Source organism: Muscardinus avellanarius (assembly GCF_963383645.1).
Source record: "Muscardinus avellanarius genome assembly, chromosome: 12".
NCBI lineage: Eukaryota > Metazoa > Chordata > Mammalia > Rodentia > Gliridae > Muscardinus > Muscardinus avellanarius.
In genome coordinates, this window is record NC_137798.1 from 98,485,296 (window position 1) to 98,512,455 (window position 27,160).

General features: G+C 53.0%; 1 protein-coding gene across 2 annotated transcripts in view; it reads right to left on the minus strand.

The window, feature by feature from the left end:
* The window catches only part of CLMN (calmin), a gene marked incomplete at both ends in the record, with an annotated part of 93,472 nt that overhangs the window by 32,130 nt on the left and 34,182 nt on the right, over positions 1-27,160 (minus strand). For both annotated transcript variants that reach the window (XM_080706901.1, XM_080706900.1), the window contains one exon: positions 844-905. In XM_080706901.1, coding sequence (XP_080563027.1) covers positions 844-905 — 62 coding nt within the window. The remainder of the gene's footprint in view (positions 1-843; positions 906-27,160) is intronic.

Here is a 27,160-nt window from a genome sequence, read left to right on the forward strand (position 1 = left end):
AAAAAAAAAAAAAAAGTTGCAGAGGGCCTCGCTAAGTAGCATAGGCTGGCCGTGAACCTATGATCCTCCTGTCTCAGCTTCTCAAGTACTAGGATTATAAGTATGCGCCACCACCAGCTCTAAAGATGACGCATAACAGAGCCCCACAGTGACATCAGGGTGCTCCTGAGCCTTGGAGGCACGGGGTGGCATCTCTCTTCAAAGGAAGCACGGGGGCTGTGCTGGCTCAGTCATCTTCCTGCATTTGATCTTGGATCCCCACTTAAAGATAAGCCTCCCTTTCCCCAACTAGACTGATAATCCCGGAAGGCCAGGCCGTGCCTTATCTCTGCATTCCCAACATTGAGTGTGGGACCAGAGGTTGAGAAGCCCCTCATACACGTTTAATGAGTGATCAGAGAACACATAGCCGCCAGCCTCCTCCTCCTCCTCCTCCTCCTCCTCCTCCTCCTCCTCCTCCTCCTCCTCCTCCTCCTCCTCCTCCTTCTCCTCCTCCTTCTCCTCCTCATTCTCCTCCTCCTTCTCCTCCTCCTCCTCATTCCCCCCCTCCTCCTCATTTCCTCCTCCTCCTCCTCATCCTCCTCCTCCTCCTCCTCATTCTCCTCCTCCTCTTCATTCTCCTCCTCCTCCTCATTCCCCCCCTCCTCCTCATTCTCCTCCTCCTCCTCCTCCTCCTCCTCATTCTCCTCCTCCTCCTCATTCTCCTCCTCCTCATTCTCCTCCTCATTCTTCTCCTCCTCCTCCTCATTCTCCCCCCCCCTCCTCCTCCTCGCCACTCTACCGGACTTAGGCTCAGTTATAGATGAATCTATCACTTCACCCATCCCCGTGGGCCCCACTGACCTTTTCCAGATGTAGATTTATCCATCGAGTAAAAGTCCTCTTCTGCACATTTTCCCTCTCAACTGAAAACAGAGAAACACCATTAGCAGGAGGGTAGGAAGTGTGTGGTGTGGTGTGTGTGCACACGTGTGTGCATGCATGTACGTGCACAGTCCTGCCCTGCCCTTCACAGGGGACATTCCATACCGATGGCAGACTGAGTCCTGAAGGGCTCCAGGCAAGAACAGAGCCTTTCCTAGGAAGATTGGCAAGGTCTTTTGGTGGCACCCCAAACTAATTTCCCCCAGCCCAAACCCTGAGTGTCTGTATAACCCATGAGGTGAGGCATAGAACAAAATCGTCTACACACCCTGCAGTGAGCATTTGGACATTTGCCTCTGCAGGTTAAGAGGCACTGGTGGCAAATAAAAAGAAAGCCCACAAGACATGGGTGCCGCCTTGCTGCCTAGTGGTAAGATGGGTCTGAGGAGCTGGGATAGAGGAGCCAGTGCTGCAGGATCCTTAACCAGGAGTTAGGATGGGGGCTTTGGAATGTGCCAGAAAGAATCTGACAGCGTGGGTCAGACTTAGCCCTGTCATCTCCCAGCTCTGGTGCATGGGACAGTCGCCTACCCGCAAGTCCCATACCCTGAAGGTGAGAAGTTCCCTCCCAAGGCTGCCAGAAGGATACTTGGGACCCTAGATACCACATGCAGCAGGGTCCTTGGCACAACTGCTGCTGATTTTTTCCTTGATAGCTATTATTTTTAGAACCAGAAAAGACTTTGCACCCTTCAGGAAGCAGAATGCTTGTTGGTCCGTGGTGACGCCTCTGTCTGCTTTGCTCAGGGGACAGTGCTTCCTAGATGGGCTTTGTAGCAAAGAGTTTTCTCTGCGAAGGACACTGCTGTCCATAGACTAGATTCTAGGCAGTTTGCTTCTATTAATCTGTAAACCTTATGATGCCCATGCTGAGTAGAAAATATTATTCTACAGATTCACAAAATGGGGTCCAGAGAGGGTGCGGTGGGGGGAGTGGCACAGAATACCAACAGGTCTGTCTCCCCATATCAGCAGGTGCCCAGGAAATGGAAGTCCTGGGTTTGAATTCCAGCTCTCCCAATCCAGCCAAGGTGCCTGCAGTAGTAATAAGAGTGATTTGAAAATAAAATCTACTGAGCATTTGCTATGTGGCAAGACAGCCAGTCCTGGCATGTGCATCAATTAATTTAATCTGTACTAAACCCTCAAGGCCGACGCCACCTTGACCTTCGGACAGGAAACCCGAGGGCAGGTAGATGTGGGGTTTGCCCCAGGTCGCACCTGTAAGGCTAACCCGTCTACACAGACACGGCAACTGAGAGGCCAATAGCTAATACGCAGCCGAGCTAGGACTCTGGATCCTGAGATCCTTCTTCCCCCTCCCCAAGTTCAGGGGCCTTGGCTATCTGAGGCCACCGAGGACCTGGACAGCCTTCCCACGGAGGATCGCCATGCCAACACCTGCATCTTGGCCCACGGTGGCCTGACGCAGCTGCCCCGGCACCTTCAGCTGCTACACCTCTCGGGAAGCTTCCCTGAAACGTCCCAGCCAGACGACTCTAAATTACCACACTCTGGATTTCAACATGCTAGAAGAACATATCACAGATGCCTAAAACCATTTCACACGTCTATAGCCATGAGAAAAGGAGAGCCAATTTATCTCCTGGAGGAGAAAAAAAGGCTCCAGTTTTCTGTAATGACTATGCTGTGTTCTTTTCTTTTTTCTTTCTTGGCGTTATTACTAGATAGATAGGGATGCCCGTAAATCAAATTTTAATATTGTGCCCTTCGTTCTTTTTAATTGAAGAGCCAGCAGACAGTAATTATGCACAGGACTGTTTTTCTCTTATTTTCTGCCTTTTCTGAGAGCAAAGGTCACCGGCAAGTAGACCTAGTGGTTAGCGATCTGATTCCAGTAAACTGCCCTGTGCATAGAAGGGAAAAGAAGTTCATAGGAATGGGAGGTCGGGACAGGGGCATTTGCTGAGACTCGTGAAGCAGCGTCGCACAGACTTCCGGAAGCGTGGAGCGTCTCCTGTCCCAAGCCCCAGCTGAGACCTTCCGGTCCCTGTGCAGGTCTACATTATTGTTTTGGATGGATGGCCACAGTGTTTCCCGCGGTCCGGGTGTCTCCCAGGTCACTGTCCACTTCCCATTCGATGGACGTGAAGGCTACCTCTGCTTTTTCACTGTTACAAGCAATACAGCAACAACCATTCTCGCACAAGCATCCCTGGCACATGGTACTTTGTGCACAAACGCCTGCGTGTATTAACAGCTGAAGTGGAGCTGCTGGGTCTCTGTGGCAGGCGCATTTAAAGTTTTAATAGCTACTTCCAAATTGCCCTCCCCAAAGGCTGCCCCAGTTTATACTCCCCCCTCCCACCTGCCTTTAAACAACTTTATGGGGACTGTAAAGTGTTTACACACACATTCGAACATGCAGGCTGGTTTCTCCATCTGGCCCGAAGGGGAGCGAAGTGTGTCCTCTGAAACAGAAGTACATTTAGTAGAAGCCTGTGAGAAGCTGGGTCAGATGGCTAGTTTAACTACACGGGAGGGTGTAAACGCGGAGGTGGGTGTCTGCTGGTCTACACACCCATCCATCCATCCATCCATCCATCCATTCATCACCCACCTGCCCATCATCCATCCATCCATCCGTCTGTCCATCTGTCCGTCTGTCCGCGCTTCCTTCCGTTCACCCACCTACCCTCCAGCTGGTATGTAGGCAGTGATTACTATATGCTTGGAGCCATGCCAGGCTCCGTGGGCAAAGTCAGCAACAAAGAATGAAGCATTCATGGAATCTGCACTCCAAGAATTCACAGCCGAGTAGGAGACAGAAAACACAGCGATGTTCCTTCCACAAGGCACATTTTGCAAGGAGAAGTGAATTGGAAATGCCGAGGGTGGCCGGGATGGGGGGGACTTCACAGCCCAGGAGAACCCCTCTGGGCCCTGAGAGGACCCACAGGAGAAGCGGGGTCCCGAGGGCCTCCTGCAGGCCAGGACCACGTGTTCTGGCGCTGCCCTGATTCAGCGCCAACCTCCCGGATGGCTGTGCTTCCATCCCAGCTCAGACCAGTGGGGAAATGGAGCACAGATGAGCCCGGGTAGAACAAGGGACACACAGGAGGGACAAGGTGACGATGACTGTAAGACCAAGACAGAAATAGCAGACAGGTCCCCAGCCGAAACAGGGTTTGCACACCATATTTTGAGGACCTAAAACTGGGACGCATCGCTCAGGACACAGGAGCGAGAGACTTGCGAGAACTTGAGCCTGTCCCAGAACATCCGTTGCAGGGTCACCCTCTGCGACCTTGGCTACCTCACAACTCTCAGGATACCTTCGCCTCGGTTTCCCTCCACAGAATGAGGGCAGCTCTGACCCCACCTCCAGGCACGCTGGGGACGGCACGAGATCACCCCAAAACACATTCCTGCAGCAGCTCCCTCCAGGCGAGCCTCCCAGCGCCCGGGAGACGCAGCACAGCGTGGACCTGGGGACTCTGTCTGGTGTCTCGACACCCAGGGCTGCTGCTCTCACGTGGCCTTCTGTTTCGAAACGCCCACCCCCATCCTGCAGTCTGGCCTGCCAAGACTCCATAAACTTTATTTAGTTTCCATAAATCCAACGGGCCCTTTTTCCTATCACATTGTAAAGGTGTAGGAAGCCATGGCTGGGGAAGGATCTGGCTTTGCACAGAGTGTTTGTGGGGCCTGGTGTGGGTTTACTGGGCAACAATAGAGTATTAACAGTGCTGTAAAATGCCATCCCACCCGGCCTCACTGGCTGGGGTGCCGGAGGAGAGCCAGGCAGGGGGTGGAGGGCGGCTCACCAGACCCAAGACCCCGGGGGCCGAGGCAGAAAGGCGGGCTCAGTGCCACCAGCCCAAACTCCCGGCCACGGCTTTAGAACTGGCTTCACCAAGAACAGACCGTGGGAGAAGGGGAGGGAGGACATTCCGGTGAGAGTGAAGAGCCACAGACTGGCTCTGGGAGATCATGCAAATTCTTTTACATTGTGGCATCTTGTCCCATGGTCCAGATTCCCCCAAACCTATTTTCTATGTAGTATTTCCTGCATCATGTTTCTGCTCTTCCTCATCCCAGACAAAGGTTGGAAGATGTTACTTGCTTATAACAAATTATATGTTCCCGCTGGGTGTGGTGGCACACACTTAATAAGCCCAGTACTTGGGAGGCTGAGACAAGAGGATTGCAAGTTTGTGGCCAGCCTCAGCTACTTAGTGAGGCCCTCTGCAACTTGTTGAGACCCTGTTTCTAAATAAGGACTAAAAATATCATGCTGAGGGTATAGCTTGGAGGTAGAATGCCCCTGGATTCAATCACACAGACGCACATACACACATAGCTAACACACAAAGGTGATCGTACACACACAATCTTAATATAGTCAGTGATGACTCATTTTCTCATTGTGGCCCAGGGGTCACTAACGTCAAGAGCCTCTGGCATGGTAATTAAATGCTAATTCCTGGGCTCCATCCAAGACCCACTGCTCCACTCTTCAGGGGCAGGAGCCTGGGAAACTGCATTGAACCAGCTTGGCTGTTGAAGCAGCTTGAGAACCCAGATCTTGCCAGGAGACAATTAGCACAATTTCCTGGTTATCTTTGGACAGAGCAGGGAATACCCACGGGCATGGCAGTTTGGCGTGGGAGAAAGACCGGGCTGTCTGGAGCTCCACCATAGCCCATAAGGTGGAGATAAGGTTCTCGGGCTTAATCGGTACTTGAAATGATTTGGTGAGATATCACTGGAGAAACGCGTTGGGGCAGCAGGCGCAGAAACGGTCACTTCCTGTCCTGCGGGGCTCTTCCTGCTAATGGGCACCTCCAGTGACTCGAGTCACTGAATTGCTATGACCAAGAGGAGTATGATTCTTCTAAGAGGGGTTTTAACCTAGAAGGCCCCAGACCTGGCTGATGGACCTGGGGGTGCTGAACTGGGTTGGTGCAGGCGCCAGGGTGAGATGCAGCATCCCTTAGGGGCAAAATGCCCACTTTCCCTCTGCCACTAACGCTACTATATAAGAGGAAAGCTGCAAATTAGCGAGCCTGTTCCATCAACTACTGCTGGGCAGGCTTAAAAGAGGCAGCTGGGGCCGCCTCAGAGGCCACCGCTTCTGTGAAAGCTCTCTTCTGTAGGCTTAAAACATCCCCATAAAGCCAGTCTGGTACCACCCCATTTCACAGACAAGTAGCCCAAGGCTTGGGAGTTTAAGAACAGGCCACTCGGTGGAACGCTAGGACGCGGCTGCTCCCCTGTGCCGCCCATGGAGGGAGTCCTCTGGTGTGTCCTCCGACTCCTGGGGACGTCTGCTCCTCAGGCAGCCTGGTGGTCTCATGCCCCAATCCCCCTCCAGGAAGCTCTCCATCCTGCTGGCTCCCCACCCATGCCCCATGCTGGGAACACTGGGGTCCCTCCAGCTCATCCTTTGGCTACTGCTAACAGGGGCCATGTGGCCATCTCTAGAGATGTTTTAAACCTCACAGCTGAGGGTGTGCGCCTGCATCTTGCAGGGAGGGGTGAGGGCTGCTGCCAAGGACAACTCCCCAGGACACAGGAGCATCTGGCCTGCGGGGAGACCCCTCCGGAGCTCATGTGGCTGACCAACTGGAGTGATCGCCCACCTGACTTCCTCCCGTGGGACAGAGAAGAGTTGCAGCAAATGGGAAAGTTCTGTCAACAATGCCCGTGAGTGGCCTCGGATGAGGTCAGTTCTGCTCTCGGGGCCTCGGTTTCCCCATCTGTGCAGTGGAGATCACCGTCGCTATTTCTTGGAGGTGGGAGGACCGACTGTTTAGCACTGTCCTTACCAGAGTACGTAATGGCTTCGTCATGGCGTAGGGAATGACGGCTGTGGTCCTTCAGGGCAACAGACGGTTAAAGAGTGTGGGCAGGTGACAGAGAGAAAGAGGGGAAGGGACAGGACTGCTGAGGTGTGCCTGGGAATGTGCCTGGGCATCCGAGGGCCTTAGCATGGAGCTGGGCGCGTCACAGATGCTCAGTAGACACAGCTGTTGCCATTACTGTTCATTTAGGATACATACAAGAACTTTCCAGAGGCTGGCTGTCGCTCCTATAAATTAGACAAAGCTCTCCTCTGGGGCTGCTGAGGGATGATGAGACCTGTGCGTGTTGGACACATAAAATTGCTCAATGGCCACTCTTGCAGCATCTCAGGACGCACTCACGGGCCCCGCTCAGAGTCGGCCATCCTTCGGCAATCTGTACAGAGCCTAACTTCTCTTTACAGGTTGACCTGGCAGCCGGGGAGGCTGGAAGCCAATCAGCTCCTCAGAGCCAGTCACAGCTTGGGAAAGCGGGGAAGGTAGGATCCACCTCTACCCCAGATGTGGGGGGGGGCACAAACCCTGGACTGAGCCAGTATGATCATCTGGCAGAGAGAGAGAGAGAGAGAGAGAGAGAGAGCCAGAGAGAGAGAGAGGCTTCCCTGTGAGGGCCAGTGGAGGGCGAGCCCCCGCCCCACCTGCTTTGTCTGGAATGGTGGCAGAGGCTCTGCCCTTTGCAACCTGCTCAGTGCTCAGACCAAGAATGGCAAAGCGCACGGAAGAGTTCTCCAGTGGTCACTAATACAGTTAGTGGAAGCCTCGGGGGTTTCTCAGACACTCCCAGGTCCAGAAACCTCTTGCCTGAGCTTATCCACAGCCAGCCCTCTGTATCTTTATTTTTTTTTTTCAACTGGGTAAAATATATTCAGAAAAAAATCGCATCTGCACTGGACATGCACAGACTTTTTTCTTATTTAAACAATATAGTAGAGCAGCTATTTACCTAGCATTTGCATTGCATTAGGTGTTAAAGTTGTCTAGAGATGACACGTATACAGGAGGCTGTGTAGGTTCTCTGAATATTATTTGCTATAAGGGGCTCAAGTGTCCACGAATTTCGGTGTCCACGGGGCTCCCAGAACCGACCCCATGGATCGCGAGCTGAACTGGCTTTTCCCACTGACTAGAGAACTCATTCTCCTCCCTGGTCAAATGCCTGCCTCGCTCAGCACCCCTCAGGGCTCCCTGCACCTACTCAGCCTCCTTCCCCCTGCCCCGCCTGGCTTCTCTCGTGGGTCACAGTGAGGAGGCCTGGCTTGCTGGACTGCCACCAGATGATATGATGGCACCTCCTGCCCCACACCCAAAGCAGGAGAAGCCATCCCTGGAGCAGCCGCCCGCCCTTCTCGGCACCCGGCGGGCGGGCACAGGGGCCAGCGTCCTGCTCCCCAACCGCCCGCTCCACGGTTTTACTTCTCTCTCCATCTTTCAACACCTCCCAGAAACACAGCCTCATTACATGGCCCCATGCTGCTTCACTTGAGAAATAAAACTCAGAAACAAATTAAATGGCAATTTCTTTTTAAACGGGCGAGGGGCCAGGCTGCAGGAATACCAGGCCAAGCTCCTTCGGTTCCGACTCCTGGGGGCCGCTTCCCCCATTGGCCCTGGTGGTATTAAAGCCAAGACCTCCGTGTGCGTGTCTCCAGCAGCGAGCGTGCATTTCATTTCCTTTGTTTTTCCTCCCAGAATGCTTGCTCTGACCCAAGTCCCTTTTATCGAGACTTTGGTAATAAAATGCAAACCCCTCCTTGGGACCACAGGCCGAGCAGCATGTGAGGACCACAGATCAGGGTGTGGGGCAGCAGGCCAGCCCAGCCGGGTGGCTTGCACCCTCTGCCCTCTGTCCCTCCTGCAGGCTGGGTCTGTGTCCACCGGCATCAAGGTGAGAGCGAGTAACCTGCTCCAGCCGATGAAAACCAGTGGTCTCCCCCACCCATGTCTGCAGAGACTCAAATAAAACTGCTGAGCTCCTTCTAACTGGGGACTTAGATCCAGCTCAGTCACAGGTCCCAGAGGCCACCAATTAACATACCACGTCCTGCCCCGCCGCGGCCCTGCCTCTCGGCTGCTCCAAAACACATAACCCAGGGCTCCCAAGACCTAGTCCCAATTACACACCAAATTAAGTTTTAAGCTATATATATGTAGGGCTGGTGCCTGTAACGAAAATAAAAAAATAAACCCGCTCTAGTTTTTCCGGAGAGTGATTCTGTCTAACCTCAGTGCTAAACCTCAGCCCACCTTGATTTACGACAGATGACGCCAGCCTGCCATAAAAACCCAAGCTGAGGAACAGAGACTTTAACATCCACCCAGACAGCTAGGCCGAAACGACAGGCCCAAGTCCAGGCAGGCTGCCCCAGCACGGCCAGCGCGGCGGAGATGGGGAGGTAGCGCTACCATTCCAATCATCCCCACTCCCGTCTAGTCAGCAGGCATCGATAAGCACACACAACCATACCTAGCAAGGCACGGACCTCATCCTCATGGGCTTCCTTTGCCAGTTTGAAAAGAAAGGATGGATGGATGGAGGAGAGAGGGAGATGGAAAAAAGGGAAGAAATAAAGGGAGGGAGGGAATTTCCTTTTCACATCCCCCAGGGCGCCCCTCTGAGCCTCTGAAGCCATGATCCTTGGAGGAATAAAACTCTCCATTGTGAACCCCAGGCTTTGGTGATTTTTTTTTTTTTTTCATGTCCATATTTTCTTGCAAGTCCTCTGGCATCTGAATACTAACTTGAGTAACTTCTAAAGCAATGTTTTCTGAACCATATTCTGCAGCGTACCAGTTCTAAAACTTCTGTCTATCAAGGGGGCTACGAATCAGTTTGAGATGTATGGAATACTCTGCCCCCTCTCATGTGTATTTACTCTCAGTATGTTTAAGGCCCTGATAAACACTGCAATAAAGATATTGCCTTAACTTCACTTGAACTAAACTCGCTTGAAGCCAGACTCCCTTTCTCCACAAAACAAACCGCAATGTCCTTATGGAGTCCTGGTATGGAAATTCATTGACTGAGCGGGAGAGGATATGAAATTGGATCCTCGTGGACGGTAAATTAGGCAGCTGCACTTCCTGTAGCAGAGTCTACCATGTGTCTGCCAGTTCCTATGACCTTTTACCCTTGGGCACAGGACTGAACTACATTTCCCAGCTTGCCCTGCAGGTGGGCGGGGCTGCATGGACTGCTGGTGCCCTGGGGTGTGACCTGTGCAGGTTAGTCTCCGTGCCTTGTGACCGCGATCCAGAAGCGACTGGGAGGATCTAGAGGACGGGAACATGGAAGGATCCCAAGTCTCTCCTGGACGAGGGTCGCCGTAGAGGAAGGCCATCGAGACGGTTGAGTGAGAAGCAGACAGTCATTGAGTTCAGCCCCTGTCACTTAGGGCTTGTGGGGGCAGAGGTGTCCACCTTGGTACCACACATCTGGAGTGGCAATTAGGCCCCAGTGCAAGGAGGAGAGCAGCAAAGGAGGGAGCCAGCATTTATTTATGAGGCCTGGTAATTGTCCCAATAGCCCCAGAGAGGCAGGTGATGGTGCCTCCTTGTATGGACGGAACCCCAGGTCTCAGAGCTGGGGCACGGATCCCGGCAGATGGCGGGACAGCCAGAGAGCATGGCCCCACCAGCCACGTAGAGCGGGGTCTCCCCAGGCCACCCCGTAGGGCTGCTGGACCCTTCAAAGCAAACTCAGTGCAGGCCCTCCTGCAGCCGCATGTTAGCTCAACTGCAGAACAAAGGCCGACCTGGTGGGCTGTCCCGGGAACAGCTTGACAGGCCCAGCCTGAAGGATTAGCCCGACCTCCTGCATTCAGCTATTTTTAAAACGGAGATTAAACACACACAACCTCTCACACATGACCTTGATTTGCATTTTCGGGCACATCTGTCTTTAATAAAACCCACACTCCCTTCAAACACCAGTGTTTCTAGGTGCACGCAAAAGCGAGTCAGCTGCCCGCTCACCAGCATGAGGGTGGCAGCTGTCCCTGCGCGCCCAGGACCAGGGGACTCCAGTAGGGCACGCAGTGCCAAGACTGGGGAAGACCGAGGCACAGGGGATGGAATGGAGGAGGGGAGGTGGGGGAACAGGAGGAATCCACGCCAGAGACAGAGACAAGAGAGGCAAGCGGTTCGACACACGAAAGGAGTGGAACAGACCCTGGAAGGAATGCCCACTTACAACCTCACCCTGCCAACAAAGAGTGACACTGGGTGTGAATTTAAATCCCTGCCCAGAGCTGGGCAGGTTAAGGCTGCGAACTGGGACAGGGAAAGCCAGACGGGTCACAGTCCCCCCTGGCTAAGTGTCACCCCCATCTCAAGTCTCAGATCCCAGATGCTAGTGGCAAATCCAGCTCTCATGTGAGTGACAGCCCCAAGCCAGACGCCCAGGGCTGAGGAGAGCCTGGGGTGGGGCCCAGTGGGGAAGGGTCCCTGGATGCACAATCATTAAACCATACCAGTGGGGTCTGACCTGGGATCAAAGCACCCCAGGGTGCTGCTCAGATGCTGGATCCTGGGAGGGGATTTTTTTCCAGCCAACATTCTCAGGGACCAAGAAGACAGGCCTGGCCGTGTTCCCCACCCCACCCCGCCCCAGGGCACACAGTAGGTGGAGCCAAGCGCTGCACCTGGGCCAGCCTCTGGCATCCTGGCACTGGGCTTAACTGAATGAGTGTCCCCAAAGAGGAGGGCTGCCATGTCCTCTGGCACCTGTGGGCCGAGTGGTCTCCCTGGCTCCAGAGGGGTTCTTGGGAGCGCGTTCTGTGCACGGTGCAGCCTTTCCTCCAACCCAGCCACCCCAGGAGACAGTTTTCATCACTGTGGTGTGAACCCCCTGGCTGCTGGCCCATGTGGGAAGTGCAGCCGTCCCAGAAACCCAGGGCAGGGGTCACGTGGTTGATCAAGGCCCAGCCTGAGGGCCCTCGGGAGTTGGAATGGGTGTGTGATTCCAGCGGCATCTACCTGGCCGGCCCCTTGGATGGAGGGGTGCTATGGATGGACTGACGGACAAAGGACCAGTGAAAGGGGGAGAGAGGACAGGACGATGCGAAGGGTGAAGATGCGAAGAGAGACCACGCCCTAGCCTGTTCCTGAGCAGACCCCGCCATTAGGTTTGTTAAGACCCCAGTACTCTAGGTGAACCCAACTTTTCAATTGAATCATGCTCTCAAAGCACTCTGGCTAATCCCATCAGCAAGCAAACTGCAGGCAAAAAGAGGGGAGCACTAGGCGTGTTGGCACACGCCTGGAACCCCAGTACTTGGAAGGCTGAGGCAGGAGGATCACAGGTTAGAGGGCAGCCTCAGCAACTTAGTGAGACCCTCAACAACCTAGCAAGACCCTGTTTCAAAAATTAAAGGACTAAAACAAAATAGGGCTGGAGGTGTAGCTCGGAGGTAGAGTGCCCCTAGGTTCCATCCCCAGTACTGCAAAATAAATACATAAATAAGCCAGGTGTGGTGGGGCACGCTTGTAATCCCCATGCTTGGGAGGCAGAGACAGGAGGATCACGTAGGTTCAAAGACAGCCTCTCTGGCTTAAGAGACCCTGTTTCCAAATAAAAATATAAATAGGTGTCTAGGAGTGGAGCCTGGAGGTAGAAGGGTTTCCAGGAACCCCAGTATCACCAATACATACATACATACATACATACCAGCTAGGGGTATAGCTCAGAGGTAATGCCCCTGAGTTCAATCCCCAGCAATAACACACACACACACACACACACACACACACACACACACACACACGACAGTGAAGCTGGATATGATGGCCCACACATATAATGTCAGTACTTGGGAGGCTGAGACAGGAGAATCATAGGTTGAGGCCAGCCTCAGCAACTCAGCTAGACCTTTAGCAACTTAGTAGAACCCAAATAAAATCAGGCTGCGGTTGTTGCTCAGAGGTAGAATGTCCCAAGTCCAGTCCCCAATACCACATATATACACAGGCTAAACAAAACAAAAGAAAACAAACAAACAAAAAACCCCAGCAAAGTGTCTTTGACCTGAACATTTCAGATCCCATTTGACAGATGTGTTAACCAAAGCAGAGAGAAATTTAGTCACTCAGCTAGCAAGCGACAGAAACTAGGTTTCAAGACCAGCTGGGCCCCAAAGCTCACGTCCCTAACCACTACACAGCACTGCCCACTGGCCTTACCCTTGCTCGGAACACCAGATGTTGGTCACTCACAGTTTCACTCGCAGACTTTCCCGCAAACCAGGGCTGAAACTGTGCACGGCCGGGCGTGGCGGCGCACGCTTGTGATCCTAGCATTCCGGAGGCTGAGACAGGAGGATCGCGGTTCGCGGCCAGCCTCAGCTACTTAGTGAGGCCCTTTGCAACTCAGTGAGACCCGGTTTCAAAATAAAGAATCAAAAATAGGGCTGGGGGTGCAGCTCGGAGGAAGAATCCCCCTGGGTTCCATCCCCAGTACCACAAACAAAAACAAAACAAAACTGCCGATCACTATTCTAAGTCTTTCCAAAGGAGATTCCGGCTCCGGGCAGTGCCATCTGCCGCCTTGGAGGTCCTCTTGAGATGGAAACACACTCCCAGGGGTTGTGTGTCTAGCAGTTTCAAACATCTCCGACAGTTCTTTCCCTCTGCCCACAAGGGAAGAAGCCTGTCTTCAAAGTCAAGACGCTGTGAAGGGGTTTCCCTGGGTGAGCAAGCAGCCGAGGGCCTCAGGACACCCAGCACGGGCAATGGCTTTATGACTAGCTCACCCGAGCATTTCATTTTAATCATGTGCACTTATTGAGCTTATTTTTTTTTCAGGGCGTCTTTTTTGGTCTTTTTGGAATTGGGAATCAAACCCAAACTGGGAGCTTTGCCACTGAGCTACATCCCAGCCCCCATGTGCACACATCTGACCGGAACCTAAAGTTGTATTAAAAAGTAATTACTTTGCATCCCACCCTGTGAGTGGTATAATTTCTTTTGTCCTCAATGCCATCTGAAAATACTTACATACATAATTTTTACATATTATATCGCATATTATTTACATAAATAATATTTATATACCTAATATCTGATAGAAGTTCCTTTTTCTGGGGGTTGGTACTGGAGATGGAACCCAGGGGTGTTCCCTCTCTGAGCTATACCCTCAGCCCTTTTTACTTTTTTATTTTGAAACTGGTCTTGCTAAGTTGCCGAGGCTGGCTTTGAACCTGTGGTCCTCCCGTCTCAGCCTCCCAAGTACTGGAACTACAGGCGCGTGCCACCATGTCTTGATAGGAATTATCTTTTTATAAAATTGTTAGATGGCTACAAGAGAAATAAGAAAGGAAAATACAAAGGAGAAAGTCACATGCACTAAATTATCTTCGAAGGACTTAATTCCTTCCACTTTTCCTTTTTTGTTTGTTTTTCGCGATGCTTGCTTTTGAGATGTAATTTTGTGTTTGCAGCGTGTTGTCCCGTGTGGCGGGTTCTGCTGCCTGCCTACCCGATCCCTCTTCTCTCCTGTCCTGAATGGTGGTGGTTGTGGGTTTAATCTCTCTCTCCTTCTTCATCGCTGTGTATTATTGGCTGGGCTGAAACTTGTCCTTGAGTTTGTAGAGCACAAGGAACTGCTTCTTGGTCTTTTGATTCAGCCCTAGTATATAAACACGAGGAACCAGCCGTACTCCGACCTGGTGGTGAACCTGGCTCGGTCTCTCATGAGATCCTGGACCCAGGCCTTTGCTGTGGTGGCAGAATGGAACTTCGTGGTCCCCTCCCTCAGGAAGAAGGTGATCAAGGCCGGTGCCTGGGATCAGGATTTGTAGGTGAAGGGATGATGGGGAGTGAAGGGGGAGGACTGTGGCACACACTGCTGGCTGCCTCCCAACATCGATCTCTCCTTTCTGACTAGCCCCGTTTTGAGTCAGCAACCTTCCTAGTTTACGAATAAGCATCTCCCAGCCTCCCTGGCCATTAGGAGTAGCCTTGTGATACAGTTTGGCCAATGAAGTATAAGCGGAAATCAGTGGATGAGGCTTCCAAGACATGTTGTTTAAAAGAAGAGAGAAGACTTCGGCCCTCTGCCTTCCTGGAATAGAGCTATGCACAGGGCTGGAAATCGCAGCAGCCACTGCTGACGTGAGCAGCGAGTCCGGGAGCTGTGTCCTCCGTGACCCCTCTGGGCTCCCGAGTTGGCCCAGGCTGCCTATCTCTGGGCTTCTATTGTGAACGCTAAACAAATCCTCTTTGAAGAAGTCACTTTAAGTAGGGTTTTTGTTACTCACAGTCAAACGCAACCCTAACTAATACAATAGATGTCCTCTTGTTCTTGCAAACCCATCGTTTGTGCTGGTGAACATTACCAGCCATACCCCGGTGCTGGATACTTAGACCAGTTCCATGTGTTTATTTTTGTTTATTTTTTTATTTTTGTGCTTTTATTTATTTTTAAAAATTTTTATTGGTGCATTATATTCATATATCATATTGGGGTAAAAAACTTGTGTGTACAGACATGTACACATCACTGATTTAACCCCTACCCGATTCCCACCCCATTCCCTCTCCGTCCCTCCCTCCCCTGCTCGGCTCAGTAGTTGACTTCAATATGTTTAAGTACATTGTGTGTTTTAGAGATTTTCCTCTTCCCCCTCCTTTCTCCTCCTTTAGGTTGTCTTGTTTGCTCCTTATTACTACAAATACTGCAGAAATAAGCATTTCCACACATAAACACCCATGGCCCTTGCATTTGTGTACCATCTTGCCATCTATACAGCTCTTTCACAAAGCCAGAAGAAAAGAACTCAAAACCGATGCTTTGGCAGCCCCGTTACAGACACCGGCTGCCGCTGATGTCGTCTCTTTCTTCTGTCCCCGGCATCCAAGTTCTGCTCCAAAAGCCAAGCAACTTCAGTAAATACGGGCGCAGAGTTGAAAGCCAGAAACAGAAACAGTGACTTATCCTGGGGAGCAAGGAGCGAGTCTTCCAGAACCAGCGGCTCGCAGATTAATGCCACTGGGGACCGCCCGTTAAGCCAGGGAGCCTGTCTCCAACCTCAGGGTGCAAAGAATGAATGAATGCCGGGGATTAGGGCGCAAGCAAGGTCTTGTAAATACTGAATATTGCCCAGAGCCTCGGAAACCCGGCGGGGATTGGACAGAAGTCTCCTATGATGGGCCAAATGTTTGTGCACAGGGGTGGGGGGAGTGGGATAGAAAAGTCAGGCACCAGGAAAGGTGGCGATGACCAAGGGATCTTGAAAAGGCATTAGGAGAGGGCTGGTCCTTAATGACAGACAGAACAGGAAATCTGTTCCAGGGACCGCAGGGAGCCAAGCGCCACGCCCTCTAGCCCCGAGATTTCCTGAGTGCGCTGGGTGTTCCCCACGGTGAGGTGCCTGCCTTTGGCATCTGCTCTCTCTGCTCCCGCGTGGGGTGGGGGGAGCGGTGGCGAAGGGCCAAGGACGAGGTCCATCTTCTTAGTACTTAGATGTGGGTGGAGAACTGCCGCCGCCATGCTGCGTTCTGAAAAGCTGTGTGCCGCTGCGTTTGACCTTTGTGTTGTGGATGGAGTCCAATCATCCTGGCTGCGGCAGGAATCCATCCCGTAGTCTCACCATCGGCCCCATAAAATCAGAGCTGTAGTAAAAGCGACTCATCTCCTAGTCAAGTGGTCTTTGCACTCTTTAAAACACATTCCTCACGACCTGCTCCCTTCTGGATGTCTCCAATGGCATAAACAGAATCCACGCGTTACAGAGCAAAGAGCACCCAAAACCAAAGGTCGTCTAAGCCCCCTGCGCATGGAAACCAGGAGCTTATATTAAGTTTGTGCTCTGCGCTAGGCCCTTGTGAGTTGGATATTATCATCTCTATTTTCTTTTCCTTTCATTTTTTTCTTTGTTTTATGGTACTGGGGATTAAATTCAGGGGCATTCTACCTCTGAGCTATACCTCCAGTCCTTTTTATCTTTTTGTTTCGAAACAGGGTCTTACTAGGTTGTTGAAAGTTGCGCTACATTGCTGGGGCTGGCCTCAAACCTATAATCCTTCCGTCTCAGCCTCCAAATACTAGGATTGCAGGTGTACTCTCCTACTCAACCATCATCTCTATTTCACAGGTGAGGAAACTGAGGCCGGGAGACAGAGGAGGCTTAGTGCTCAGGATCTCACAGGCCATCGAGGCTTTCTAAGTCACTGGTAGAGCGACCCACATTCTGAGAACAATATCATCTCGCAGAGGATGGTGGTCTTTGCAGGTGAATGGCCACCCTTTAGCAGGGTGGGACTCTGGGGCTTGGCGTTTGCTGAGATACATCCCTTCCCTGGGCTTAGTCTCAGCCGCAGGCCCAGGTCCTCAGCTCAGGTCCAAGGGCCAGAGCCAGGCCTCAGCCGTCTTCACGCTGAGCTGAGTTTTCTGCTCTCGGCCCCTGCAGAGGAGAAGGATTAGCGAAGCAAAGCCTCACTTGATTGAAAAATAACTTCCCTCCAGGCTGTGATCTGGCTGTGTGCCTCTTCCTTACAGTTCTGCCTGAATCAACTCCAAGACCCAGGGACACGGGGGTGGTCCTTCCTCTCCAAGGGGCCGGAAATTACCAGAAGCACCCCGGGGGTGCTGAGCAGGCTGTCTGAACTAGGGCAGGCACTAATGAATGTTTTCTAAGGAGTTAAAACCAAAGCGGCCAAGTGCGCGGAAGGGGTCGGGGCAGGCGCTCCGGAGGTGGGCGAGGGGCTTCCCCTGGTGGTCCTCCTCTGCAGAGCACGGGCAACAGCAGCCCAGGCCATCGCGAGGTTGGCACGAGGACACACAAGAGCTGCTGCTGGGAACTGGACGGCAGCAGCGCATGGAGGCAGAGCCCCAGCCTGGCACCTGGACCTCCATCACTGACAGCCATCAGGGCGCCATGACAGGGTCCACCACCCCTTCTGAGCAATAGAGAAGCAGGCCTCGCCCAAAAGGAGGCCCGGCCGTCACCCTGGGCTTCTGGGAAGCTTCCCTGTCACACCTGATCAGAGGTCTCTGTTTAGGTTGGAGGACCAGCCCCGATGGAAGCTGGCCATGCGGGAAAGACCAACCCTGCGACCGAGGAGGGAAGCGTTGGGTCGCAGGGCACCAGTCAGCCTAGGCTGAGTTCAGCACGTGGGCACTCAACCAATCATGCTTTGGTAATGAGCCCCAGGAGACGCTCACATGAGCTTCCTGGCTGGCAGTACCTGGGGCCCACTGTCTCACACCGACAGCAGGAGGAGGGTCGCCATACTGACTCTGCAGAGAAGAGACCAGGGGAGTCTGCTGTTCGGAATCCTCCCGGTTTCTTCCCTAGGTGCCTTTTTGTTTGGGCTGATTTTAATTACATCCTTCCGGTGTCATCAACCACAATTGTCCAAGCCGGGCGTGGTGGCACACGCCTGTAACCCCAGCATTTGGGAGGCTGAGACAGGAGGGTCACGGTTCGAAGACAGTCTCAGCTACTCAGTGAGGTCCTCTGCAACTCAGTGGGACTCTGTTTTAAAATAAAGAATAAAAAATAGGACTGGGGGCCGGGCGTGGTGGCGCACGCTTGTAATCCCTGCGCTTGGGAGGCAGAGACAGGAGGATCACGCAGGTTCGAAGCTAGCCGCGCGCGCTGGCTTAGGAGACCCTGTTTCCAAATAAAAATGTAAAAATAGGTCTGGGAGTGTAGCCCGGAGATAGAAGGGCTTCCAGGAACCCCAGTACCACCAAAAAAAAAAAAAAAAATAGGACTGGGGGTATAGCTCAGAGGTAGTGCCCCTGGGTTCCATCCCCGGTACCACAAAAATAAATAAATAAATAAATAAATAAACCATAACTGTGAGCACAAGAGTATCCATTAGTTCTATGAGCGCTTCTACCGGGGTCACTAGGCCTGGGGGGTGATTTAGGACTCCCCCCACCCCAAGCTTGCTGTCAGTGTTGGAAATGAGGGTGTCCTGTGTCAAGACTGTTAAGTGACAGGACATTAAAAAATATGCCTACCGCCATCCATACAAGTGGGCAGAACCTTATTTGAGCTGGGTTTTTACCAGTGGCTATGCAGCGGTTCTATGGGCATCTACACAGGAAGCGACGCCGAGCACTCTCCTCCTACACCCAAGTCGCTGCCACCCCTGCCTCAGCACCCAGTTAGGAAGGGCTTCAGAGCGCTCCTGGTGTCATGTGAACCCAACTCTGGTCAGGCAAGAGCACGCCCTGACCAGGCCTCGCGATGCTTTATGGGGGGGGGGGGTGTCTCCTTGTCAACGACAGTCCTCTGGGGGAGGACCTTCCAACCCGCAGCTCTGTGGCTCAACATTTAACTGCAGCACTTTACACTTAAGGTCACGCTCGCTCAACACCTTCTCCAGGAGCACAGCGCCCGCTGCTCCCCCCACCCCCCAGAGCATCCCACCCGCTGCAGCCCGGGCCAGCCCTGCCACAGGCTAGCTGCTGGCGGAGGACCCCCTCCTCCCGGCTCTTCATGTCGGCCCTATCCACTCCATCAGAACGGTGCAAGACATGTACATAACCACAGCGACCACCAGATGTCCCTGCCGCAGGGTCCTTAACGTATTCATTGAACAGCCAAGCTGAACAAGGAAAGGGGCACATGGCAGACACAGGGCCAGGGGCCAGGTCTACAAGCTGAACAAGGCAAGGGGCAGACACAGGGCCAGGGGCCAGGTCTACACTCGGCAAGGAAGGTAGACAGGGGCCACGCGGACAGTGGGGGTGACAGGAGGAGGCCTCATGAATGTACTGCGCCCACGTGAGCCTCAGGTGCTTCCTGGGTGGTGGGCCAGGAGCTTGCTGCCCAGTGGGCGTCACAGGCAGTGGGTGTCTCCGTGACTGCGTTCTCCTTCGGGAGCAGCAGGAGGGTGTCCTGAGACATGTTCTGCGCTCGCTTCTTGGGACAGAGGGTGCTCCAGTAGGAGCCCTGAAGTCATCTAATGGGTGTCTTAAGTTAGGTTGGAACGCGTGCTTTTTTGTGTGTGTGCGATACTGGGGATGGAACCCAGGGACATTCTACCTCCGTGCTCTACCCCCAGCCCTATTTTTTAATCTTTATTTTGAAACAGGGTCTCACTGAGTTGCAAAAGACCTCACTAAGTAGCTGAGGCTGTCCATGAACTGTGATTCTCTGGTCTCAGCCTCCCAAACGTGCACCACCACGTCCGGCTGGAACATGTCCTTTTTTTTTTTTTTTTTTGGTGGTACTGGGGTTCCTGGAAACACTTCTACCTCCAGGCTACACTCCCAGATCTATTTTATATTTTTATTTAGAAACAGGGTCTCTTAAGCCAGCACGGCTGGCTTCGAACCTGCGCGATCCTCCTGTCTCCACCTCCCAAGAGCGGGGATTACAAGCGTGCGCCACCACGCCCAGCTGGAACGTGTGCTTTTTAACCTGGGACAAAGCCTTCACAAAGGTCAGGCAAGGGGGAAAGCGCTGCTTTACACTTTCCTCCGCCAACAAGACAACTGCCGTGTCCCTGCCCCGCGGAGGAGCTACCCATGTCTGCCTTTACTCTCTTTCTCCTCTACAGAGGACAGATTTTCCGTTGCCCTCTCAGAGGTGAAGGTCTCCGGCTGTAAATGACGTACTCTCTTCTTTGACACGGACACAGAGGGTGTCGTGTGATAGGTTTTGTTCAGAGAATAATTATCTGCTTAAGTGTTCGGCATACATATGTTAACTGGACCTCACTAATTCAAATTAATCTTCCCTTTTAATAACTTGCATTACTTAAGGAGAGGTGGGTGGGCGGGAGAAAAGAGCTGACATTTCTGCAGCTAGGGCAGTTGGCTATCATGCTCCTGGGTATCATCCCAGGTCCGGAGCTGATGCCGTGTTCAACCCTCTTTATTTATTTATTTATTTATTTATTTATTTATTTATTTATTTATTTATTTTTGGTACTGGAGATAAACCCAGGGGCATTCTACCTCCGAGCTACACCCCCCAGCCCTATTTTTTATCTTTTATTTTGAAACAGGGTCTCACAGAGTTGCAGAGGGCCTCACTAAGTAGCTGAGGCTGTCCGCGAACCACAATCCTCCTGTCTCAACCTCCCAAATGCTGGGATTACAAGTGTGCGCCACCACGCCTGGCTCTTCACACCTCTCCAGGAGGCTGCCTCCTTGCTCCCTCGGTCCAGCCACAGGACTTCCAGGGGTGCTGAGCTATCACGTTCCAATACAACTCCACATTCCAGGCCACACCCTCCCTGCGGTCACGGTTAGCCTGGCTCCGGAGACAATGAACCCTGGCATTTTCCCTGAGAGTTTTGGACTCAGGAGTCTCTCCCAAGACCATCTATAAAAAAGAAAGATTTAGACACAGCTGGGTGTGAAGGCGCAGGCTTGTAATCCCATACTTGAGAGGCTGAGACAGGAGGATTGCAGGTTCATGGCCAGCCTCAGCTACTTAGTGAGGCCCTCGTCACTTAGTGAGACCCTGTTTCAAAATAAAAGAATAGCCGGGCATGGTGGCGCACGCTTGTAATCCCCGTGCTTGGGAGGTGGAGACAGGAGGATCGAGCAGGTTCGAAGCCAACCGCAGTGGCTTAAGAGACCCTGTTTCCAAATAAAAATATAAGAATATAGGTCTGGGAGTGTAGCCTGGATAACCCCAGTACCACCAAAATAATAATAATAATAATAATAATAATAATAATAATAATAATAATATAAAAGAATTAAAAAATAGGGCTGGAGGTGTAACTCGGAGGTAGAATGCCCCTGGGTTCCATTCCCAGGAGTGGGGGAGAATGGGGAGAGAGAGAGAGAGAAGAGAAGAGAAAAGAAGAGAAGAGAAGGAGAGGGAGGGGAGGGGGAGATATTCAGACACAATGCAGAGAGGGGGGAAGGAGCTGGCGCCGCTCAAGTCCCTACTGTCCCTTCTCTTGGTGCCCGGCTGCAACCCACCCACCGGCGGCTGGCCCAGCTCTCTGCCTTCAAGCCCACCGCAGGTGACTTCCCTGGGCTTGTGCCACCCTCAGGAGCTGCAGCTGGGCTTGGGTGATGTGCCACCGCATGTCCTGACACGCAGGCACTGTTCCCACCTTACCAGCAAAAGCAGTGAAGCTGGGGGGGGGGGGTGCCCAGGTCCACTGTGCTAGAAAGTTCCAGAGCTGGAACTTGGCCCCCAAACCTCTCTTCTCTTCCACACGACCCTCTGCACATGTGCAGTAGGAAACAGCCTCACGGGCACTGTCTTCCCTTGGGGCCAGGGCACGTGGTTTGGGGCACAGTCACCAGCAGGAATGGGAAGGCCCCATCCCAATGTCCCTTTTCTCAAGTGTCTTCTGCCCTAGTCACCCAAAGGGTGGAGTGCCCAGGAGCTGGCCCCTATGGGACGGCCGTACACCCTCTGGAGTTGCCAGAGGGGCGATGGTGTGAGGGCGCCACAGTCAGCAGGTGGCATCTCTGAGCCAAGGAGAGGGGCTGGGAATGCTCCTGGCCTCGGGGGAAGCCAGCCTTGCTGCCCTGTCTTGACCTCAGGCTCCAGCTCCAGGGCTGCGAGCAGATGACCTGCTGCTCAGCCACCAGGCCCGACAGTCTACCAGCCCTCTGAGACGCGCTCTAGAGCAGCACCTGCGGCCATTAAGGAAGAACCCAGAGAACCGGGGCTGGTGTTTGAGGAGCCACGCTGCCCGGGAGCCTTGGGGCTCACTGCTCCTTGCTCCTCCTTCCAGAAGCCACTGTCTCCTTGACAACACAGCCGTGGACGGAGCCGAGGTGCCCGCCCTTCCTTAGCGGACGGTCCTGTGCAGGGCTGGGAGCAGCCGCCGTGCCTGCACACGGTGGGGCCAAGAGGCACTGGGGATCGGCTCCCCAGGAGATGTACAAGAGAGGTACGGACAGCTCACTGGACGCCCCAAGAGCCCGCTGTGGAGGGAGGTGCCGCCTCTGACTCGGGCAGCCTGCGGCCCGACCTCGCAGGTCCTGGAGCAGAGAGGGCGCAGAGCCCTGTGGAAGACGTCCAGGGACCTGCACAGAGGGCTGGCGTGCAGACCAGGAAGAGGCCATCCCCACTGTGCGCGCGCACGTGTGTGCGGTGCACCTATAAACATGGGGGAGGGTGTACGGGTGTTTGTGTGGACTGTGTGTGTGGGTACACAGGTGGTACTTGTATTTGTGTGTGTGCTGTGTGATACATGGTGGGCTATAACGTGTGGGGGCATGTGTATAGCATGTGTGTAGTATGTGTGTTTACACACAATATGTGATGGTGTCTGTGATGTGTGTGCCACGTGTATATATGTTGTGCTGTGTTTGGTATGTGTGTGTATGCAGGTATGGTAAAATGAGTTTCTGTGTATGTGTGTGTTGTGTGGGGTGCCTGTGTGTATCTATATATTTAAGTAAGCTGTGTCTGTATGTATGTGTGTGCTGTGTACACATGGTAATTATGTAAATGTGCTCATGTGTATGTGTGTTATCTGAGGTGCATGTGTGTGCTGTGTATGTGCATGTGGTATATGTATGCATGTATGGTAAGGTATGTTTGTGTGCCTGTGTATTTTTACATATGTGTGGTGAGTGTATGTATGGTAAGGTGTGTTTGTGTGTGCTGATGTATAGTGAGATGTTTGTGTGTGTGTATGTGTATGTATGTTAAGGTGTGTCTGCATGTGTGTATGGGACTTCAAGAAACACAAGGAAGGAAACGCGCAGGCTGTGCTTCCCAGGAGCTGCTGGGCCCCAGAGGAGGCGCTGTGTCGGCCCCGCCCCCGCCTGGGCTGCCGGCTCCCTGGAGTCCTGCTATCCAGTATCAGCTGGCCGGATACCTGCTCCCACTAAGCACATCGGCTGTTGAGTTCATTAAACACCAAGTGTCTGCCCAGAGGCCCTCGCAGCTCACGACTCTCAAAATGCAAACACTCGTCCCCGGGGCCTGGCCCACCCGCTGTCCAGCTGCAGCTTCCGTCCTCTGCACGCCCGCCCGGGGCTGCTCTCCCCTCCGCTGCACACTCTGTGGCTCCCTGTCGTGCCTGCTTGCCTATTTGTGCTGCCTGGTGGCCCTTCTACGCTCCTCCACCAACTGTCACATGTTCCTGGATGTGTGCCCCGTTCTGCCCGGGGTCACAACATTACAGCCTCCCCGCCTGCCCTGGGTGTCTAGCACACAGCACACCCAGCCAGCAGGCCATTCATTCATTCACTCACTCATTTCTTGGCTGCATCAATTTAATCACTAAAAGAAAGAATCCACTGGGCGTGGTGGTGCATGCATATAATCCCAGTGCTTGGGAGGCTGACACAGGAGGATCACAGATTCGAGGCCAGCCTCAGCAACATAGCGAAACACTCACCAACTCAGTGCAACTCTGTTCCAAAATAAAGAATAAAAAGAGATGGGGACATAGCTCCAAGGTAGAACGCCCCTGGGATCAATCCCCAGTATGCATGTACATGTGCACATATCTATGCTAAGATATACTTTTATGTATATGAGTGCTGTGTATATATGTGTCAAGTTTGGGGAGTCAGATAAGAAAGAAAAAAATCAGCAAATGAATGAATCACATATCTGTTGAAAGAACCAAACACTATTTTATGACCTACCCTGAACAGAGACATCATCACAAACACATTCCAGCCCTGCAGGAGCGCACACCATGGCCGCGCAGTAAGAAAAACATATGGGGAAAGTGTGGCGTACCGGGCCTTGCTACGAGGTGTCAAATCGGTGGTGAACACAGTCCATTTTCTAGAGCCAGGCAGGCTGGGGGCAAGATCCCTGGAGCTGGCGTGACTGCGGGAGGCTTCCTGGAAGAGGCAACTATGAACCCTAACGCATCCCGGCAATGCAGTCAATTCCCGTCTCCGCAGTGCTTATGTGCTATGACGCCGTCCTGGATGCCGAGTTAGTGAATACGGAACCACCGGTCCCAGGGCAAACACACAGTTCAGTTCCTGTAAACTCCTGCTTGTACTTGCGTTACCTCGATTAATGCAAACCCTGTTTTATGTGTGTCTTGGTCAAAAGGCCTCATTTAATACGTGCTGCTGATTTCTTAACTTTGACCTCATCCTAACGGAACCCGACCGCGCAGCGAAGTTGAGCGAATCTCGCCCAACACGCCATCTTTTCTCTGAGATCCGCCGCAGCCTGCTGGGGCCTGTGCGCCGTGGGTGGCAGCCCTTTGAAATGACAAAATCCCCCAGGAAGAGGTAGAAAGTGTGAAACACGGGCCCTCACTAGATCTGGAAAGGCCTCTGGCTTGCAGCCCGTGCGCTGAAGCAAGAAGGCGGAGCCCTGACCACCTCCCCTGACTTTAGCTGGAAACGTGCGCGTCAGAACTCGGTATCCTGCGCGTGTCCACAGATCGCCGCCGAAGAACCCAAAGTGTTGACTTTGCAGTTACTGACAAACGTTAGCGAGTTGGAGACCTCATAAGTGTAGAATCCTGCAGTAACAAAGATCTACCGTGACTGACAGCATCCCGTTTCAGACTCAGGGGTCGGAGGGTCACCAAGGGGGGCTGGGGGCTGTGCCGTAGCCATTCTAAGTGGCCGCAGGTGTCTGGCTCTCCCATCTGCCGCCGGACAGCCTGCTCCCACGCCGCAAGAACCTGGAAGCCATCACCGGCTTGCTGGTGCCCTGGTTCGTGAGCATCCATCAACTTCACTCCGAGAAGGAATGAGTCCTGACAACCTGCAAGCAGCTGCTTCTCCCAGATGCCTTTCATGGGATTTCTCCTGCAAGCCGCGGCTTGGCTCCCGGCTCAGGAAAACCCGGCATCAAAGGCCCGGATGACAGGCACTGGGGCCGGGCCAGCTTCCGCGCCTGTGTTCCCAAGCGCTCCCAAATGTCCTGGCGAATCACCCTGAACTCTCCACGTGTCTCCCACAGTGCCCAGGGAGCCAGCAACCAAATGTCATCGCCTGTTCAAAAGCATTAGAGCCCTTCTCAGAGCCGGGCTCCGGAGACTCTTCTAGGCGGGTTTCTCAGATCCAATACCTGCCCTGTGGTTAACCCAGTTATGGGCCTGGCTACCGAAAACCACTTTCCCCAGCTGTGCTGCTCAACAGATGACCAACCCCAGCCTCCACAGAAGGCAGCGTAAGCACATCTGTGGTGATTGGGGACAGCTCGGCAAGGACAATCAGTCTAGAACAAGCAGGGAGTCAGCCCAGAGGGTCCCCTTGGTGTTTATTAAATGCCTACCGAAAATAGATGCTATTGCTGGAGGCTTGTTCCGTGCCAGGCAGGCCCAGTGCTCAGGGCTTTGGAGAAAGTATCCTAACCAATCTCAGTAAGGCGAGCAGGTCGGGTGCGGGGAGTCAGGTAGTGTATACAGGGTCGCCCAGCTTGTCCTTCTTGGATGCGGAAGCAAACCCAGGGCTGGGCCTCAGCATCCAACATGTAACCGCTGTGCGGTGACCACCACTGCTGGCCGCCCAGCCCACTGCCCCAGCCACCAAGGGTGGCCACCTCACAGCCCCTGGCAACCCAGGGGCAAATAAGAACACCCCGTCCATGCAGAAGAGCCCGGAAAAGGAGAGGGAGGGGCCAGCCCCTTCCCCCAGTGCTAAATAACTTCAGCAATGAAGCCCTAGGGGGACTTGGAGCACGAGCGCACGTTCAGAATAACTGCAAGCTGGATGGGAGCGGGAGGCTCTGCAGAGGCAGGGAGGCCGGGGCCAGCGAGGCCGCCTGGGGCATGTCCTGGGAGGTGTGCCTCAGTTTCCAGGCAGGCGGGGGCAACAGTAGCACCCCTCTTCTACGTTTCAACGAGTGAGTGCCTGAGAAGAGCTTAGACAATCACCCACAAAGCGTTGGCTGTCAGTGCCACGATCACCAGCGACATCGGGCCCTGAGTCCAGGTTAAACACCAGCATTCCCAACCAAATACTTAACACACCAGCACCTTGTATTACTAGTCCTTACTCCAGCTGTGACCTCGGGGACCAGACATGGCTTCAGGGACCCACTTGGCCTCTGAGCAGTAGTAGTACAACTACTTAGGCCCTTAGAATATCCTGGATATTTTTCTATTTTAGAAAAAAATATTAAGAAAGAGGGACTTCAGTCAAATTAGTAAACAGTAAAATAGTGGAAAGGGATTGGGGAAAGGGAGGAGGGGAAAAACAAGTATTGAGGAAGGGAATCGTTAAATAAGGGTGCATCCAAACAAGAAGGTCTTATTACCAACCTCACTAACACGTATGGGGAGGGAGGAAGAGGGGCGGGTATATGGAGGGAACTGCACCAGGTGATGAGTGCACGTACGTGCGTGCAAGTCCGTATCACGTTGAATCTCACTGTGATGTCGAATTACACTGCACCAATAAAAGTATAAAAAAGATGAGCAGTAGAAATAAGAGCTATATGAGAATTTGTTAATATGTGTTCAGTGTTTCTCAAACACCTATTATGTGTTGAGCATTGTCTTGGCACTAAGAATATAACGATAAAATCAAAATAACCAAA